The sequence below is a fragment of the Branchiostoma lanceolatum genome, chromosome 4 (genome assembly GCF_035083965.1).
Source record: "Branchiostoma lanceolatum isolate klBraLanc5 chromosome 4, klBraLanc5.hap2, whole genome shotgun sequence".
NCBI lineage: Eukaryota > Metazoa > Chordata > Leptocardii > Amphioxiformes > Branchiostomatidae > Branchiostoma > Branchiostoma lanceolatum.
The window spans coordinates 24,929,128-24,950,701 of NC_089725.1; the positions used below are offsets into that span (position 1 = coordinate 24,929,128).

A 21,574-nucleotide genomic window follows, 5' to 3' on the forward strand; every position below is an offset into this window, starting at 1 on the left:
GTTAGGGTTCACTGACAATGTTCATGTTAATTTGATGTGACTACACTAGGATCATAATTCTGTTGATTGACTGATTCAAAGAGATATCAAATTATCATCAAAATACCTTATATTGTTTCTGAAGTGACAATATCAGGCATTGTACATGACACAAAGTGCGAGATAGTTCAAGGTTTACATTCAGATGGAAATTATAAAAGTTTATGGAACAAAATTTTAAAGGTAAGTTTTACTGGTGCCAACCGAATTTGGAAGAGATCAAAGAGAAATGTTGTTAAAGATAAAAGATCATTGGAATGACAACCTTGACAATTACAGGTATAAAGGTATAAACTAGTGATATAGGGCATGGTGCTGTGTACCTCCCGCATCATATCAGTAAGAGTATACAGAGATAATGACATCCAGATACATGCATTACAGGCTTTCTGCAGCCAGTGTGAAATGATGCAGAGATGTGATCACATGTGACAGGTAGCGACCAGACTACACACAGCACCAAGTGAAATATCTCGGACCCATCAGTAATGGAGACGGCAGAACGCGATTTGCCGCAGAGATCCTGTAATCCGCGGGTAGGAAGTGTGAAGCATGTTTATTCAGCTCCACCCTCCTCAGCGCTAAGGATGCCTGACAACTTCCATACTGTTTGGATGACCAGGGTAGAAGGGAGCGTGACATTTTCATAAAGCCACAAACCCGGACAATTAGGGATGATGGTCACAGCGGTCCAAATCACCCACTCAGCCCAGTGAAGGGCTAACAGGGAGCGACAGACTATGGGTCCCCCGTGCCCAATATGCAGGGGGAGTTTTTTAGTGCTTACCACTGCCATGGTAATGCCCGCTTGATGATGATATTTCAACTGCGGCCACAAAACCAGCTTTAGGAAGCTCATATAACTCTTGACAATTACGGCAAATATCCTTGTACAGAAATCTGACTTTACTACTGGCTAATATGATTGACATATCTCGGGACGGTAGTTAAGGGCACTGTAACGACACTGGTGAAAGGAGTAAAAGGGCTACTGATGAATTCATGTGAACACGGCTAATAGTGATTCAATAGCCGGGGATTGGGAGTCATGAATCCATGTCAAATGTACTTTTGCCGGAAAATGATGAGACGATCTATTCAATAACACCCAATACAGACTGCCTACTACCGGTTGAAGTCTTTTTTAGCTCGAGGAAACCCCAATCCTGTTTTCACAGTTCTTGTTCACAGTAAGTAGACTACTAAAGAAAAGACAAGAATCATAAAAGCAAAGACTTACATAGTTAGTATATTCTTGACAGAAAAGATCAGGACAAATGGCAAGCTTTGAACTGCTAATAACAGGATCTTCCACAGTGAACACAGTTCCGCAGTAGTTGGAAAAGATTGCACATGCTGCTGTGGCTTTCTATATTAATTGCAATTTCAGTCTGTGGTTTGCACTCTAATATGATGTTCCACCTTGTTAGCGGCATCACATCATTATGCTGCTGCAGTGAAGAACATCCTTCACTACAAAGGCCTCCTCTTCATTACACTTTCCACGTGCCAGATAACCACGACTTTTACACCCAGAGATCTTTAATGAACTATGGATAATAAAATAGATGGCTGGATGATGACTGACTTGACTTATTGGAGATGACATTCCCGACCAAATCGGTCCCGCGAGACGCGGAAAAGTGACTGTTTGGCATTCCAGCGACTGCTTGTTAGCGACCGAAATCGGCAATCTGATCTTATTGTCTCACCGGGAAATTCACAGGAATAATGAAACAGGAGGAAGACTTCATTAGACCGGAAAGGAATGAGATTAGACCGCTATTATATCCCAACCTCCTTTCGTGCGACACCGCTATCGAATCTCCCGTTCAATGTAAATACGGTTTGTTTCCGAGAGGACTGTAGGTAGTGAAGTGGACACAAGTCAATACAAGTACTTAAATCATGGTGTGATGGTAATGGGAGTGGCGTACCTGTACTTATTATGACTCATTGATTTCAAGATGAATATCATTGTGTACCACACTACACAATAAACTCAAGTCAGCAGAACTGCAGTCAAAAATACTTCATTTTACTGTTATTCTTGAAATTTTTGCAGTGGCTTTATGTTCTCGTTTTTCATGATGATATGTTTACCGCAAATTGTAAACCACCTGAGTGTTTCTAGTACCGGGTACTGTGCAGTATGTGACTATAGCACTAATGTGAACTTAAAACCAATGCCAACACTCCATTTTCTCCTTATACCGAATTCAAATCACTGCAAACTTAAAGGCATTTACAGTATATGTATGATACAACATGTAGCACACTGGAATAATGCACAGAACTTTTCCTTAATGTAGTTATTATCAATCTCCATTAACTTTACATAGTAAGCACAGTACATAAGTTTTATTGTTTACAGATTGTCTGACAATTTTACTTTCTTGTAAAAGGGTCCATCCATCAAGTTTGCAGTAATTACCCAGTCCCATAATTTGCAGGTTGGTTAAACATACATACATACAGGGCAACATTTGTTCCCTTTATGAAAGATGACAGCTTCTAAGGAACTACTCTGCGCACGGTGTAATCTCATTACTGACAAAGCGAAAAGTCAATTCTTTGAGTTGGATGTTATATATCGACTTAGTTACCTTCCACAATTCTACTTTAATCCTCGATCTCTATCTGATTACAATCAATGTAGGACTGAATTTTGCCTTGTACTCTTGTATCTTGGTTCCAACATGTCATCACTTGCATGTGGTGGGATGTCTTTTTTTTGTTCTGATGGTTTCTTTTCTCTTCACAACTGGCTTAGTTGTTTTTGGGACTGTAGATCTTAGAATCAGGAGAAAATTTCTAGACTTGTATTTTGTAAAGTTGAAAATGAGGTAAATGCCATTCAAACATATTTGTAGGTATTCATTTATAAAACCTTGGCCAGTGGTTCCAGGACTTGCAGGGTGGTGGTCATGTGAGTGCATAAACACCTATAATGATGCCATAACATGCAAATCAATACAGCAATCTCAGTATAAGGGTTACAGTGCAAGAAAGTATCCTGAGAGATCCTGCCCTTTTAAAGTGAGACAACTGACAGGCAAAAGTTATATTTTCATTCAGACACAAATATGGACACAGACAAATGCAGTAGTGTTGGTATAGCGTGTGTTGTATCTAGTATTGTTTGTTAAAATGTCATAGATTTAATCTATGCATTGGTTGAGTGAAATCCTGTTTTCTTGGTGAGCACTGACTGCAACTTTCTTGCATACATGGTTTTTTTTTTTAGTTTCCTCATTTTCCCACACATTTCTCTATCATTCTTCCAGATCAACCGCTAAAAACCCATCCAAATCCTCCTGTTAGCAACAGCAGTCATTTTCTGAATGTTTTTCAGAAATCATTGTTTTATCTTCATTGTAAAACAAATTCAGACTTAAAACGCTATTATAGATTGTTTTCAAAGCATAAAACAAACTACATGCCGCTAATGATTGTTTTGTATCTGTTTGAACTTCAGTGTACAGTACATTCTTCCTCTTCCCTAGCTCCTGATTTCACCTCAGATAGTCTGTACTAGCATACCAGATAACAACCGATTCGCTGTTTACCATAAACTCAGTTGCAGGATGTCAGAAATTACTGTCTCCTTAATAAAGCCTGAACTTTGAATGAACTTTGCTACTGGTCAAGAATGCGGCAACCTCTGTCAGTTCGCTGGCAAGAGTCTACAGTGTGAGACAACCCACCTGTCCCGCACGACACAGCCGGGTATAGTAACAAAACAAACCCCCTGGCACTCAGGACCACTGGCATAAAACTTGAACTTGAAAGGAACTTTGCCGAGAGGTCTCTTTTCGTGGCCCCTCACAAAGCAAGATAAATGGTGGCGGGAGAAAACAGAGTCAACAGTGCCAACAGCGAGGCTTCTACAAAGGGGGGCCTTGTCCCTCTAAATCAGAATCATATGGGACAGGGGACGGGACTGCAGAGTTATGCGATTAGAGTCATCAGGCAGTGAAGTTGAGAGGGAGGGTATGTGGGAAACTTGGACTTGGGAATGTTAATCATGCGAGGGAGCCAAGGAGAGGTTCGCTGCCCTCCCGGCATGCCTGGTCCTGTTAGGAGGGTACTGATGGAGCTTTGGAGGTACCCCATCTCAGAGGTTTGAAAATCACGGAGATAGATTTTAAATGGAGAGATATCATTCAAAATGGGATTGATGAGGAAATGCAGCTGTAACATAGTCAAAATTTTTTAGGTTATCTAAATTGATGTCAGGTTGAGTGCAAATAGTAAATTTTTATCTAGTAACTTGCCAATCTGATGAAACTATTCACAGATCTAGGTGATTTACTTGTTCTTGAACTTGCCATATTCACCCTTTCCGCTTTCTTTCCTGACAAAAACTTACCGTTTAAGTAAAAAAAGTCTTGACTGAAATTTCCATCAGCTGGGACACGTTAACTATAATATGAAGTTTACCAAATCAGACAAAGGTCTTGCTTAGATATTTACACCAAAGCTGACATCCTCCTATTACACCCTCTCACAAGGTTTTGGGATTTGGTTGGTGCCATGGCTAAGAGAAGGGGCTTGATATCACTTATACACAACAGATGTCATGCCTCCCACAAATTGAACTTGGAGCTGTTATCAGATAACTCGCCAAATTAAAGAGAGGACAGTGTGACATTACAGGTCAAGTTCAGTAATATACTGGAAGTGTGGGAAAATAGAAGAACTCTTCAATTCTGCCAAGAGGTGATTCCTTTCAAAGGTTAGGTTCAGGGGAGGTATCAATTGGTAAACGAAAGGTAAATATGTAAGTTAACACAAGAGATGGAATTCGCACACTGTAACACAGAAAATAAAACTTCATAAAAACTTTCTGTAACTTCACATTTTGTTTGAACCATCTGACTATGGAGCAGTAGACTTGAAAATGTTTTGAGATTTCCATAATGCATCTAGTCTACTGTTAACTAATTATATGATTAAAAGTTACACAGGAAAGCTGCCTGGGCAAAGGAGGGCCACTAATAGTAATAGGCCACCAAGTTTTTTTTGTAGTTGACTGTTATCGAAGACTTGTAGTACTACATGTACATCTACCATATTCATACACACAAGTCTATTTCTCTTCAAATACCTTCTGTAAAGTATAATAGCTATAATTGAGCTTATCGCACATGGCAGTAAGTATGGGACCATCTGACAATGGAATGTTAATAAGTCGTCAAACCTGAATGAAACTCACAGTCCTCATTCTTAACATATCATGTATACTCAAATAGGGCCCAGATTACAGTGATATTGTGTTTCACAACAAGATCCTTGACCAACAGTGGTAGGAGTAATTGGTTTTTAATTAATTCTGTAGGAATATGGTAACAATGCTGGTGGGTTACTAAATTGGACATTGGACAGGGAAGCATTTCTTAATACCACGTAAGGGAAGTATTTCTTAAAACTTCCTAAGCTTGAAACTACATCTTGATTTAGACTCTGGCAATGATTTTCTTTCATGATTTGGTGACATTATAAGGCTAGGATTCAGGTCTAAAATTTTCTTCGAATTCATTGAAACACTTCTTATCAGAAGCTATACTTGCATATCCAGCCTTGGTATTACTAAGTAAGAATGAACCACCCCTGCTGGGTAAACTTGTGATAAAAGCATACTTCTACATAAGTACAGCCTAAAGCTCACTAGAATCTCTCCTTTAGACTAATACTATTACCAGTTGTATAGACAACTTAGGACCCGTTCCTACTTAACATTAATCCAATGAAACATTATCCTTCAAGTTAACCAGAAATACAATATTTCTAACTTATCCTATTACTCAACACAATTCAGGCTGAAGTGATACCAACTCCACAGGGCAGGCAAATGCAGTAACAAGTGCCAATTTCTCACTAGAAACTGTTATCAAAAATGTCATAAAAAGTGGACTTGTTATGCAGGATATATTAGGTTCAGCACACTTACTGGTTTCTTGTGATTTGGAAGCTAACGTTACCTTCTTAATATTGATACCCACGAACTCTTACAATTTTGGCTCGGTAATGATCAAGCAAGAGGCAATTACATTTACATTTATAGCTATTTTGTTGTCTCGACGCCATAATAAGGCACTAGGGGCTTAGGGTTTACGTGACACAGTAATTTAGCAAATTTAATGTCTTTTTTTCTCAGAACTATACCTTGTTGCATATTGTGAGAATGCCAAGTTTGGATGTTCAACATCTTGGGAGCGAAGTTTGTCGCTAATTTGAACAACATTCTGATTTATGTGAGTTTTGGTGATACTGTGTCTTGTTTAACAGTTGTTCATGTATCATTTACATAGTTTAGATGGAATTTGTATCTAATTGAGCCATGTGGATATTCCAAATCAATTCATACATCCCGGCGTATTTTGTATGTAGGTATTTTATTCACTAATGACTGCCATCTTAAAAGGAATTTTGTACATATGTATTTTGAAGTAAAAGATTTTCCCGAGAATGATCTCATGCAAAGGTAACAACAGTTCTAAACAATAGGCTTTGTAGAGAAAATGTAAGAAAGATGACATCAAATTTGATATTGGTTTGAAAAGGAGACAGCCCCATGTCACAAGAAGTCACACACAAAAAAAAAAAAAAAAAAAAAAAAAAAAAAGACATGTTGGCCCAAGCTTTAATTCATTGACATTCTTATTTCAGGTAAAACGTAGGACAAAGTATTGAAGACATGAAGAATTGCCCAGCACATAGACAAGTTGTTGTTCAGCCTTGGTTGGGTTGTTTGGCAGGTAACCCAACCCAGAAGCTGCAACTAAAGACATCAAAGTCCTGACAGCTAAGGCGACCAGCTATGTCAGTAATGGAGGGGGCATATTTAGGGAGAAGGCTCCACCAGTCCATGGAAACTCAGGCAACCTGAACCTGACTGCTAATTTCTGGTCCTAGCGAAACTGCTACATTTTAATGGGATGTCGTATCATGTGTCAGCTTTCTTCTCTGGCGCTGAGGAAATAACTGACATGTTTAGCATTCCTCTGGGCAGCCGGGAGCTAATCCCCGATTCAAGTTCAACTCCAATCAACTAAAGATGGATGATAATTGCAACAATACTTCCTCCAGACTAACACTTTGTGCCCAGTCGACTTGTGTAGTGTCATATCAGAATTAACATAGCTGGAATGTTTCTAACATGACTGCTCATGGAAGCCAATTTCCAGTGTTGAAGTTTCCAACCACCGACAATTATTGCCTTTGACAGGTTTTGAAATATCACATCTGTCCCCTGCAGGGTACTTAACACTGTGGGCATGCCAAGCAACAACAAACCTGTCTGGTAGTTTCTAATCTGCTTATACAGTCCGCCCATGGCTTTATTGCGCAACTGCTGAACTCTTGGGCAATTTGGGGCCTTTGTTGGAGCCAGAAGGAATGGTGTTTGGACTTACATATCTCCACTGTTTGTTTGAATGGCCAAGGTTGACCTGGGCATTTTTTCAAACTTCTGGCTGCCAACACTTATCCCCACTCAGCTGCTCCAGCTGGCTATGGGAACGGGAAACTGCTCTGATTGGCTGAGAGCATGTCACATGACACAACCTACCAGTCACCACAGTACTGATGTTATACCTTGAAAAGGGCACAAGATGAGCTCCGGTGATGAGAAAAATGAAAAAATGTGCAAAACATAAATGCAATGTGTATGTTTGGAAGACATACACACTGTATCATGTAGTTACTGTACTTTCAATTCCATCTCTTTTGAAATTCACAGGCCACCAGTGCAAGTTCAGTGGCTTAGTGCACATGCTTTATAAAATGCTAATTCAGGGAAATTGTACTCTCCTTTTTAAACCAGACTTAATTGTAATATTCTCATTATCCTAAAACAAACTTCTAATTTTACCATTCTTTTATCACACGTAGGCTGTACTATTTGAGTAAGTTTGTATTGTGTGTATCCCTGTAAGCAGCAGCCACAAGGCTGGCCCATTATGTTCCTGTCACATTCTCAATAAATACAAATACAAACATTCACATCACTCACACACTTCAATGACTACCGTAAAATCCCTATTTACGTACGCACTTTTTAAACTTTTCAAGTCGCAAGCAGGTGCTCCAAGCCGACGCCAAAGTCGGGGTGCGTACGTTAGGAGGGGTTCTTCCTCCAAAAAATCGCATATCAGCTTGAGAGTATGGTACATCTTCATGCAAATGAAGTATGGAATGCTACTTCACAATCAATCAGTAATAAAGAATAGATAATACATAATATTATATTTAAATTGTTTGACATTTTCTACCCAGAAACATTTTCTCAGTCACCCTTTAAGTTGGTAAACATCATCGGAAGGATGATCATGTCAACCTCTAACTATGCACCGAAATGCTGGAGAGGGGGTGCGTACGTTAGGAGGGTTTTTCCCCGGAACGTTTCAAATCACTGAGTCAGGCCTGCAATCGTCCCCAAATCGGGGGTGCGTACGTTAGGAGGGGTGCGTACGTAAATAGGAATTTTACGGTACTACTACCCTTCATCTTTTCATCTTTCTTGCTTCATTTCTTTCTATTTGCAGAAATACTCCTTCAGAGACAAGAGTAGCGGTCTTTTTCTCTACAAGTACATGTAGATTTTTACTATTTGGAAGTAAACTTTAATTCTGTGTACAGTTGGCTACACAGTAGTCTTAAAACATGCTGAGTCTGGTGCTCCCATGTGTTTGCTAAACGTTAATGCGCAGATTTGTTTGATAAAGTCCAAAGAACACCTCGGACCTGATAAAGGGACCACACGGGATGTGGTAACTCCCTCTCTTAATGCGCTGGTAATGGGCTTGTATACCGTAGGATAGAAGTATATCAACAACACGAGGCACAACATGTCTATTACCTGCTTTAGACACACAAATTTTAAACAGTCGAGGTGAAAAGGCAATCTGCTATATTTAGGAAAACACAGATGGACTGCTTTCGTCCTAATCCTTACATTGGGATGAGGCAAAGTTAAGGGCTTTCCCATTTCTCTGGCTAAGATATCAGGGCATTTGTGAGGGCCAACTGAGGTGGATTTTTACCCCATTACTGGCTTATAGGCACCTGTCACACTACATTCTTTAAACCTGCGCCCAAACTGCCTCAAAGCCTCCCTCGGTGTACTGCAATTACTATGTTGTACTTGGAGAATCCGAGCTTAAGCCAAGTACACACACCAGCATTAGCGGACACAAAGCTCGGACGGCGCTGGTGCACTCGGGATCGCGCCACGGCTAAGCGAGGCAAACGCGGCGCATGATTGCGGCGATTGCTGGGATTTGTCGGGTCGGAAGTCGCCGAACGGAGAGTCCATACAGGTGTGACAAGGACAAACATGGCCGTGGGGATCAGGACTGTTATGTCGACAGAAGCGATGGAAATAGCATCGGGGTTAGGTCGGGAGATTACGTAAAAGTAAAAGTCAGACTCACGTGGGTAACAGCGTGCTCAGTCATTCTGTTCTCACAAGACTGTTAGTTACCAACCAGGTCAATGTGTAATTGAAAAAACAAAACACCGACATGTAGGATGTTTTGACAGAAGATAAACAAGCTCCTTTTTGCTCATTTAAAACATTTTGACACATGGATAGTCAATAAATGCTAACCCGAGATATGAAAATGCTTGGGCTTTTTCCTCCGCAGAATTTTCCACTTAAAGTTCATAACTCTGACTGTTCTAAATCAGAACCTGCACCAGATGCAAATCAGTAATGAAACAGTAATCAGAAGAGCCCTTAGCATTTTGCCCAAAGATGGATTTGAGCTGTAACTAAATAAAACTCGGGTAACCTTTCTGGTTTCAGACGTACCTGGTGCTTTGTTACAGGTTTTATGTAAGTGTTTGGCACGAGGTAGTGTATCTACCAGGAGTTGTTCAGTAATGAGACTGTGATCAGCTAAGCCCCAGGTTTTTCCTCCAAAGCTGGTTTTAAGTGGTAAACCATTTGACTCTGTACTTCACACCTGGGTACAGTGATACATTCTCCTGTAACTCAGACAAACAGCGGCTCTGTTCTTACCAGGCATTATGCAATGCAACATGATTTCTGGGCAGACACCGCCGACTGGATTTGTTTTCCATAAATATACTGGTTTGGGGCAATAAATATAGATACTCCACCAACTCAAATAACGTTTTATCTTCCAGCAGTAACCCTCATGGATCAGCATTCTACATTTAGTAGGGAGCAGGAGCCTATCAAACAGTGGATTAATGCTGGGGCTGGAGCAGGCAAACACACATAAGCCCACTAGGTCTTAAACGAAATACTGCTTGTCTTGCATAACCCAGTTACACAACTTTCTACACGGAAGGTACAATCTATGAACTGGCTGCCAGCAGTAACTTGTGCTCTGAAGTATTGTAGATGTATGGCCTCCACACGGTAGAACTGTGTTTTTTTCAGATCTATGGACGGTCCAAAGGCCGCTGTCTCCCTTTTAAAAGAAGAAGAATTGCAGGATAACATGGAAATCAAATAATACAGCCGACAAGAGAAACGACGGAGCGGCTCCTGGTAATTGAAAGATGCTTTCATGACATCACATTGTGGACTCTAGCTTTAGCACCAGCTTTAGAAGTGTGCTCGACCCGAGGATGGGACCTTAAGAGTCGGCATATATTGCCCTCATAAGTGGGAGACATTTTCTCCCTCATCCCGGGCCAGAAATAGCCTCCGCAGACAAGACTGCAGCGCTGGCCATCAGCCCTGATCCTCTGGTCATTACCTTCATCCAGACATCTTAAACTTAATCCAGCGACCACAACCTGAACGTGCTTACCGGCAATAAAGCTGCTGGGTTAAGAGCCCAGCTACTGATGTGTCCTCTGTACAAGTGTCAATCTATATTCATGTCCTGCCATGTGAAGCTTTTACTACAGATGTATGGCACTCTGTCTAACCATTTGTGGTGTTATGTGGATGATGGCTTGGCCACAGAGAGCTTTATTCGATCTCCAAGTTTTGCATGATTTGTGCATCAGGAGACAGTGCATCTCCTCTGTCAAACCTACAACAACCAGCTTTCCGAGATTATCATCAAGATGTAAGCTTTAACATGTCACTGAGCGATTTTTGTTTTTATTTTCCTGATTCTACCTACAGCCTTGTTCCTTTTTAAAGTACTCGCCTGGAATCTGCAATTCATATGAGGGCATCATTTCGGCCCTCAGGGCAAGGCGAATGGGTTTTCAATTCCAAAGGTACAAGTAGAGGATTTGTGTAAGGTGGATGGTCTTTTTTCTGACCAAATGATGTCCTTAATGCAAACATTTACATAAAGTAATGGTAGCCGAGCCATAAAACACCCGGCCAACTGCTCCCTGAATTTGTTGGAAAGATATTGGTGCCAAGCGGGCGAAACATCAAAGGCTGCTTTATTGTCAAATGCATGCTGCCATGTATTCTGATCAATTGAGAAAAGAAAAATGAGTTAGTGCCTTCAGAAATACCACTTCCAAATAACAACATCATAACAAACAACAAATAACAACAAAGCTCCCCATATCATCTACACAATACTGCAAAGTGGAATGAATCATAATTACAGGCTAAAACTTACATTAAGAGTCATAACATTTTGTACTCAAATAATAAACTTCCCATTCCTGGGATCAGTACATTGCAAAAATGTGTAACAACTATGTAAATAGCCCTGCACAGTATGTACCCACAAACCTAGTGTAAAACTGAAGTTTCCAAAAATCAATTTTTGTTGTCATGGTAATTGTTATCTGATATATTTACAGATGTCTACCTACAGAGTTGTAAAAGTAATCATATGAAAAAATACTTCCTACTTCCCCCTCCTGTTCTTCATAAAAACTCAATCCATATCCATGTAAATATACTTAGCATATCGTAATGTCACTTCTTCTATTACAAAGGAAAGGAGGCCAAGATAGCAACACTTGAGACAAAGTTCCACTAAGAAGGCTTTGATCATTCTCAACCACCAAAGTACAAGAATCAGACATGCAGGTGCTTCTTATTTTCTGATGTTCATCTGTGTACCAATTAATTTCTTGCTGATTTACTCCTTATGTGGTATACAAATGAAAAGGAAAGCTAATCTTAAGTCTATAAATACACTACAAAACGGTTGGCTATCCAGCATCCAAAGAAACACCAAAGACTACCAGGACAGGCAAGTGCGCAGTTGTGGCCAGGACCAGAACTAACCCCTCACCAGGCCAGGTCTCAAGTCATCACTGTAAGTAAAGACCAGGACAAACATTGATGAAGCTTTTCTTATCATTTTCCATCCGTAGGAACAAGATGTTGTAGAGCAGTAAACAGCAGACATCTGTAGACCCACCTGAGGTCAGTCAGAGAAGACAGATGCCACTGCTGAACTCTGGAGAAGAGCAAACATTGATCATACTCCAGCCATAGCCAGCAGCCTCCATCAAATTAAGGGCCTCAAATGGGCAATGACTGATCGCTCCACCAAATGTCCAGATTAAATGAAGGCACTTTTGGGGGATTCTTTCAGTCAGGCATGATCCCCATCAGTGAGGGGTTATTAACTGACATGACTCCGTTTTAGGAGCCAGGTGGAATGGTAGACAAAGTAGTGCTGCCTGAATTATTGGTGGCAAGCCATCTGCATCATCAATCCACAAGACAATAGACAGGGCTAGCTGCAGTTCCATAAAAAGTTGGTAGGTGGTGCTGAGGAGAATGGCTATTTCTATCTGGTTATCTATAAACAACTGTGTGCCATGATTTAGTGTCTTCTGTGCAGTAACTGCAACAGTGATGAACTGATATGTAGCTTTATCTTTTAGTCTTTATCTTCTCAAAAGGAAATATGACATATGCACAGGAGGGTCTCAATTGTTTATTCCTATGTGAGGACCAGCGTGATCTCTTGGAATTCTACATGTAAATACAACTGATAAATCCTGACCTGTCTAATCCTGTAATAAAGGAGTGATGAACAAACAAGAACAGGGTGTTATACAGAAGCAGATGTATGTTTCTTATTCCATTATGTCGTTTTTTGCTTTAGAGTGCTGCCCTCACCTATAATCATTTCCACACCTCTATCTTCAAAAGTGTAACATATCTAAGACTCCTTGTTACGAGATGGTGGTGAAACAGTTGAATCTGGACCTCCAGATGTCTCCTGTCAGGACGAAATGGGTCATCACATACCTCACCCTCCATGTTTGTCCCCTTTACATACAGGTCAATCTAGCATGCAACATAGAAGGCAGGGAGAGGCCCCAAAAAACAGCATGTCAAGACTTTTGAACTGACCCCTCTGAAACAGAAACTTCCAACAAGCAGAATGTATCTTCAGTTTCAAACTGTCATTAAACTGTCTGAGAAGTGAGCTGTTATGACTGGAACGCAAGAAGAGTGCCGGGGACAGAAATTGTGTCTGGATGCGTGAGAATAAGACTAAATACTATAAAGCGGCTTGGGTAATTATAACCTAAGGGGTAACTTTAGGCATGTGAACTCTGAGTGACCCCACTGGTGTCAAGCAGTGCAGCCAGGGGCAAGGGAGGGGTCACCCAACACAGCAGATAACATTTCAGATGCAGTAGATAACATTATGTTCAGATTACCATCACTGCCTTACAACAAACCAGGTGTCCTAGCCAGGCAGAGCACAAGGCACCCAGAGTTTTCCTGACTTTCTGGCAGCTTCTGTCAACAAGTCGCTGCCTGTAGTTTTGATTACTGACAGTGGGGAGTCCTGCTAACTCCAAGGGCAGTAGTGATCTGACTACAACCAACCAGCCTAATCTTGTTAACTTCATCACTCACTGGTACATTTATACATCTACATGTGGCTATCTCCCAGGATGCAAAACTTTTGGCACAGGCATTCCAAAATCATCTTGCTAGTAAAGTTTAAGCGTTTTATTTATCTGCAGCGTGCCTTATATTTTCACAACACATGTTTATATTTCTTGGATTAATGAGACACTTTTAATCAGATGGAATTCCATGCTCTCAAAAGTTATCATGATGATGAATTATGATCATGATATCTGAGGAATAGGTCTAGACATAGAAACTTTCCAACTCACATCATCTGTCCATACAATGATACATGCAAAATCAACAACTGTGCACATTTCTTTTTAGATAAGTTCTTTAATCAAGTTATGATTTAAACAAGCTTATCAAAGTCAAAACAATCACAGCTTAGTCTATATTACTTCTGTCCTGATCAAAAGTATATCTTTTACTGCTAAAGATAACTTGAAATGTGACAAACCCTGGAGGCGATGTAGGAGTGGATTTATGAGAAGTGGTACTGATGGGAGGACCCTCCCATGACCCCTGGGTGAACTCTGCTATGTTAATCCCCCCCTCCCCCCTACATTCCTGCCACTGCAGGGACTGATCACTATCTTCCTGGGGGTTTGGGATCATCCCATGTCTGATGAGCAGACAGTAGATAAAAAGGTTACACCTTTTAATGATGGGGTTGTGTTTTCTTAGGAAACTTCAGCTTCCTGTTTGCAGAGTCGACCCTTTTGACATGATCAACTGCAGGCCAAAGTTCAGGCTGTTTGTCCTTGGGACCCTGGCTACTCTGCTGTGTACTGTAAGCTGGGGATGAGTACTGCTGAAGCTTCACAGGTGTTCACTGGGCCAAGGGACAGCCTCATTTCCTGAGAGCTCAGTCCTCCCTGGGAACCCCCTGGGTAACAGGTAACAGACACAACTGACTGTGGAATCTTAGCAGATAATCACACTGGAAAAAGTTTGGGCGGTCTATGAAAAAAAAGTTTGACACAAGCCATGCTCCTCTTCTCCTATATGTATGTTGCTGTCCGACCATATCTGTCTTTTTCTCTTTTAAAGTATCTAATTGAACCTGAGATGGACACTTTTCTTCTGTATATGAGTGTTGTTGACATACCTGTGGTGGTGAGTGTACATGCTATTCAGTTCAGAACATTCTCAATGTAAAGGAAGTGAGGGGGAAGGAATAAAAAAACAAGATAGAAATATTAAAGAAAGGAGAAAAAAAGCATGTGAGAAAGCCTGCATGGAAGCAAGAAAGATGATTTTACCTTGTTCCAGCAACAAAAGGCAAGTACTATCAAAGAACACTTCCATCTGATATGTACCTACCTGTTCCAGTAGCTCCAGAACTGGTCCCTCAGGTATGTCCTGTGGCTCAATTCATCTCCAAAGGATGCCTTACTCTCCACCCAGTTTACTACACGGCCATCCACAGCTGTACAGACAACAAAACAGGGAAAAGGAGAGAATGAAAAATAGAAGTATTTTTAAGATCAGGTGTCTCATAGCTATGTAGTCCTTATCTGGTTGCATTCATTGGTAATCTGTTTCATTGCTTGTTCTCCTCTATCAAATGTGCAATATAACCTATATAATAATTCATAAGTACACATGTAGTATTCTACAGATGAACAAATGAATGAAATGTTGCAACTCTTCAACTCCTGCAATACATTGTCTTCAACTGAATTTCCCGAGTGTTAGCTAATTCTTCCCATGGAATCATGTGAAGAGAAACATTTTTTTAAAAGCTTTTGTCATTCTATAACAATGTCAGAAGTCATCCTCAGGAAGTCAGTGAAGAATACTTGTTTCCTACAGCACGAATCATGTATATCTCACTTCATTATCAACCTTCAAGTTGCCAATTAACTAATAACATACATACAAACTCTACAGTCAACTTTTTTCTCTCATGCCAATCATGTAATCATGTCTCATATAACAGTTTTCCAAATCTACTCATTTCCATTCGTGGGAAGTGGATTTTTGCGTGATGACGTGAATCTAGAATGACACTGACATTTCATTTTTCGTTTGAATGATCCTGAAGAAATCTTGATTACAATGCTATTCCAGCTGCTGTAAGAAGTAACAAATACAGCAAAAACTGAACCATTGACAAAAGTTGGGGAAGATGATGATATGGAAGTCAGTGTGTATGTCATCACAGTCCCACAGCATCCATATGAACATAAAGACAGTTGAGATAGAAGCGTTGAAACGTTTTGTACATGAAGCAGGAAAACACAAGTTCATACACAGTTCATCTCTTGACCTTGATCCCAGCAGTCATCCCAGCTGGCCCCTGGTAATATTTACCCGCCTCTGAGAACAGTTGCAGCTATTTTGATAATCAGCAACACTGGCTGTGTGGAGTGATGTCAAACAGGATTTTGGCACCAGTGTTCTTTGGACGCCACCTTTTAACTCTTGTCATACCTCAGACACACTTTTTTTGATGAAAGAAAACTTTGAACTTTCAAAAGGGTCTCAAAAGTTCATAGTCTTTGTACACAGAAATTGCTTATGATTCAGCTTTTTACATGTTATTGAAAGTAGTAAAACAAACTTTTCGTACATACAGATTGAGGGATGGAAATTGTGCAATTCGCTTGCTGTTTTCTAACTCTGATAAATAACAAACAAAGCAAGGCTCAAATTTACTTCAAATAGTAAACATTCAATTACAAAAGTTATCCTTTTATCTGGATTATGCAGCAGATTCAAACCAGGGATTTGAAGGATCCATTTGAATTTCCTTTGTTTATCATTAAGACTTTAAAACTTGCGAAGCTGTTTAGAAAGATTCATCCGGGATCAGATCAAGAATAAAACAAACTTTGCTGTAACTTTTTGTTACCTTTAGTATTTGTATGAAATCCCACTAGGTTTGAAAAGTTGACTGATGGTGAGATCACATTGTTACAGGTTGTTGTATGACTTTGAAGTATGATTTTCAATCTGTCTGTGACAGAAATAACTGGCTACAAAGATCTAAGATGGTATTTCCTGGCCTTTTTGGTAAGAAGACAGCTAAATTTTGTGTGACACTTGCACGACTATCCCAGGGATGTACTCGTTATGCAACTTGTATGACCAGACTCTGAAATGCACCTTGCAGAAGAGCGCAGAATGTCATCTCAATTTCAATTCCCAATATCTCAAAAGAATAACTTGCAAGAGTGTTCATCAGACTGTATTACTGAATCTAGGCTTCATTTCTGTCTACAGTAGTAAGATAGTTCTGACAACGTTCCCACAGTGTAGACCCACATGCCAGCCAGATTGGCAGACAGGAGGTAACAATAACACTGTCTAATCCACAACAGCTCACATCTAATCCCTTCCGCTTGGTGTGGAGCCCCAGCCTGCTGAAGTCCTCACCTGATAGCCACAAATGAGATAACTGATGACGACCCTTTGACCCCGCTCCATCCCTCATCCACCCGATAGCCACCCTCTGCTACCCATGGCCTTTTTCCCAGCCTAATTGGCTCCTAAAAGTAATTTTTTTATCGCTGAAATAACAAATGTTCACTGGAGGTCTGATTAGGTCCCCTGGGCCGGGGGACAAGTTGAGGTGAAGTTTACAGAAGTTGGAAGTGAGTTAGCGAGGCCGGCCAAATTGAACTGTGTGTTTAACAACACCTGCGGGATTGTCAACTCCTGTGCTCAGGTACACCATTATTTCAACAGTCTCACATCAGGGACACAAGGACTGTATATATATATATTATATATATATATACAATACTACACACATTCGTACACTGATGGAGTTCCACGTTATATAGAAAGACTGATATTCACTCTGGGAGTCGTCAGAGAATCTATGTACAGACAGTGTGAGTTTTCTTGATGGATTATTTCCTACATTCAGTGCATTAAGTTCATTAGATATTCTTGAAGACACTGCTAAGAATCTGTATTGCATGCCAATGAAGTCATTTAGTTCTTTTTGAAGGAAGAGGTAATAAAATGCAATAAAACTAAAAGTTGGTGAAGCAACCTAAACAAGTGATGATGATGATGATGATGATGATCATGCATGTAAGTGTCAGTTTCTATATAAATTTAATGAAACTTAAGTGATCACTTAAGGTTTTAGCAAACAAGTTTGTGACACTGTGCAAAATTCAGGTATGATGTCTACATACAAACATTCTCACTCCTTTATGATGTGGGACACTGTTGATGAAGAGCTATAAATTGATTTAACTAGCTGGAAGTTGAAGGGCAGTTCTCAGATTCATACAGACTTGTGTCAGTCTAAGCTGCAGAGGATAAAGACTGGATTAACCCTGGCGCTATTGGAGTCTTTCTCTGCTGCAAGCTGAACGCGCCAGATCCATCATTGTCTGAGGAACTTGTTTGAGAATTCAGGGGAACCAGCGGGGAGACAGGTCTCCCGTGGCGCCGATGAACCCCCTGGTTATCAGTGACTCCTGAGCGGATTCCCCCGGGCCCTACTGTCATGCCTGATGGCATCCCCCAGATTTATGACTCCCTCTCTACATGCTGCTGCATGAGTTATGATCACACAAGTCTCTGGAAAATGAGATAATGACAAGAGCCTTGATTAAGAATGTATTTTTCATCACTCTTTGTTTAAGAAGCACGCGGGGCAAGGAGAAGGCTGTACATCACGCTTGTCGCCCCGTCAGGCTTACCTATAGGCACCTCCAGTTTGAAGTCGGGGGTCTTGTCGTAGCCCTTGGCTCGCATCACGTCTTCACCTGGAGCAGGGAATGACTACATACATCACAAGGGTCTGACAATATCTCTTGCTATCTGCTAATGGGGAAAGTGTTGGGAAGAATTTTGACAGTCATCTCGGCAAAGTTTCTACTTACTGAGAAAAGTTAACTTAGGAAAACGGCGGAAGTTTCCTTTGATGAATAAAATATCAATGATACGGTTATATGACACGCTTTTTGAAACAACCTGTCATATGATTACAACTCATGACAGAAATTGAAATGCTGCTAAAAGACATCTGGACCATCAAGCTGTTCAGCAGCACAATTTTTCGTCAGCACATATTTTACAAAAGGAACAGATGTACATACTTTTGAAGTGTTAAATTCTGTGAATTCCAACACACCAAAATGTTTTTGTCAAATGTAACTTGAGGCCAGGATTGTTTCCTGGTCCAATTTCTAACATTCCTGTTCCAAGGGGGTAGTGATATCCCGGTGCATTTTTGGCTGTTGCTCAATTGGCATTGCACAGTAATCAGGCAATATTGCCAAAGTGTAAATCTGATTTCTAAGTGAAAGACATTTCCAGAAGAAACATCTGTTATGTGGCAGCATTGGGATGTTACATTTCAGACATACCAGAATTAAAGTACTGTTTCCTTTGTCATATTCCTACACAGGCAATATCTATGAGAGCCTACACAGGAGTGATGACAACACTTTGCATCAAACTTAGTAGGACTGTCGATGCATTACGCTAAATTCAGGAATTCAATTATGCAAAATACTGAGAAGTATGAGGCTAAAAAAGCTCTCCCTATGAATTACGGTAAATCAAAATAGCCTGGCTACGGAAAAGGGGCCGCAGGCCCTCATGTATGTCAGCTTAATCCTGGAACTTCATATAAGAATTTACAATCATGTAACACACAAGGTCCACCTGTAAGAAATTGGAAATTAGTCACTTTCCACTATTGTTGTTCCATTGTTTGAATGACTTGCTAGAAGTTTTTGTTATTTTTAATTTTACCTTTTCTTGTGTTCTAATGGTTTACCATGCAGTATTGCTGAGGAGGCTGTCAACGTGTCTCAAAATTTCAAGAACAATAACAGTTACTGGAGGGTACTCTACATGTTGGGAGCACACCATCTTAAGTTTGAAATAAGTTGAGTCAAATGTCTTCAGGTCGTGAGGACACAGGAGTGAGCTCACCTATGAAGGCGATGCCCTTGTCTTCTAAAATCCTCTTCAGCTTGTTCTCGTACTCAAATCCTACAGAGCTGGAGGCAAAGGTCAAGGTAGGTGACACGGTACAGACTATGGTAATGCAGGCTCCCTGCAGCCTGGAACCATCCAGGTTTATCTGTAACCACTGGACGGAGTGGTATCTCAGTTGGTTAGTGACCTATGGAGAGGCCAGCACCAGAGATAGATGGTGAGGCTCATCAGGTGCTTACCTGCTTACACACTGCACAACAGGGACAACAACGTGTTAGACCGTCCCTCAAACTTTTATCAGACAGGCTCAACAGATCCAGACATGATAGCGACAGCCTAGCTATATGTCTTGTTGTTGCAGCTCAACTATGTAGAAAAAAAAAAGATGAGAAAAACTTTGGAAAAAGAGAATCTGCTCTCCTGACCATTGCTCGCTTTCTCTCTTTTCACACATTTCTGTGTTACAGTATGCTCAAATTTATGCTTTTCGGGATTCATCAAATACCCCTTTTCTGGCACAGAAATGAAGCTGTCTGCCTGCAATAGTAATGGTGACGACGGGAGTTGCAGTACTACTCTAGGCTGTCATTCAGTGTCTTTAATGGCTGGGAGGCCCAGTTTTTCTGTCTGACATTTCATGCTATCCAACTTGAAATATTGCTGATGTTTTCTGACAGCATGATGCATTGACAACCACATAAAAAGGTGTAGCGTTATGCTCTCTGATTCAAATACAGTGGACTAGCCATCCACAGTTGAGCCGCCGTAACAAACAAAATAAAAGTCTTTTTCAAAGTGTTTTGCTGCTCTTCCATTCAAACCTTGAGGAATGCTCAGGATCTGCTTTGCAAAGTGGCATTTCCTACCTCTTTATCTGTAACACTTTACAACCATATCGCACATTCTGGGCTCGCAGAGTAAATCCAGCCCAAGTAATAGCCACATCCCTGACTGTCCCCTGCCATTGCTAATGGGTTATGGGAATCCCGCCCTATAAAAGGTCAAGAATTGTATGTTTCAATGGGGTCAGGTTCACCACCTAGTCCCAGGTGAGTAAAATCCCCAACTCATTTCAGAGCAGCCCTAAATCTGTCACATCACTCAAAGCAAGTGTCCCACCCATGCAGACTCCTCTAAGGAAGGCTTAGGTGGAAGCAGAGGTCGCGGCAGCCAGGCTTAGCCGTGTGTGGCAGCGCCTGATGATGCTGCATCAACCACTGCCTTATCGAAGATACCACATTTTCTCAGTGTTCCAAACCCACCCGGAGCATCGTCATGTCAATTCTTTTCACTGAGCACATCCGCGGCAGCTATCTGCCGACCCCGCCGTCCTCCCGTACATGCCGGAGCATCCGGTCCCCCAGTATCTGAGGATTGCAGGCAAATCCCTGCAAGGCATGGCCAACGTAATTGTCCCTACAAAATTTGTAACACCTGATAAGAGGGTTGTTTTTGTAAGGGGGGATTGAAGAAGACACCAAGTTGTCTGGCTTGGTAAGCAGGGGGACAGTAGTGTTACGCCTCCCTTATCGTGTTGGCCATGGAACATGTAAAATAGGGCAGGGTTGTGAGGGAATGATAGCATTGCTATCTTTGACTCTGTAACTTAAATGTTATTTTAATGGTGTATGTGAGCTGAATTCTGCACTGAAGTGTGCAAGACTTAAAATCATCTCTCTAATGCACGATTTAAGTAAAGTACTTGGAATTAATAGAAAAGACATGTATAATTACTCAACTAGTCTTGGTCTACATGCATCAGTTGCTTCAAAGAATTGAGGTAATGCTACTCAAATTTAATTGGTTGTTTCATAGTTTCCCTTTTTCTCT

General features: G+C 40.8%; 1 protein-coding gene across 3 annotated transcripts in view; it reads right to left on the reverse strand.

Moving 5' to 3' along the window:
* The window catches only part of LOC136433599 (CDAN1-interacting nuclease 1-like), a 49,466-nt gene that overhangs the window by 15,042 nt on the left and 12,850 nt on the right, over positions 1-21,574 (reverse strand). For 2 of the 3 annotated variants that reach the window (XM_066425964.1, XM_066425966.1), the window contains exons 8-10: positions 19,739-19,806; positions 18,496-18,561; positions 15,152-15,257 (exon numbers count right to left, since the gene is read on the reverse strand). In XM_066425964.1, coding sequence (XP_066282061.1) covers positions 15,152-15,257; positions 18,496-18,561; positions 19,739-19,806 — 240 coding nt within the window. Of the gene's footprint in view, positions 1-14,164; positions 14,715-15,151; positions 15,258-18,495; positions 18,562-19,738; positions 19,807-21,574 lie in introns of those variants that run through there. The other variant, XM_066425965.1, reaches the window with a different exon arrangement.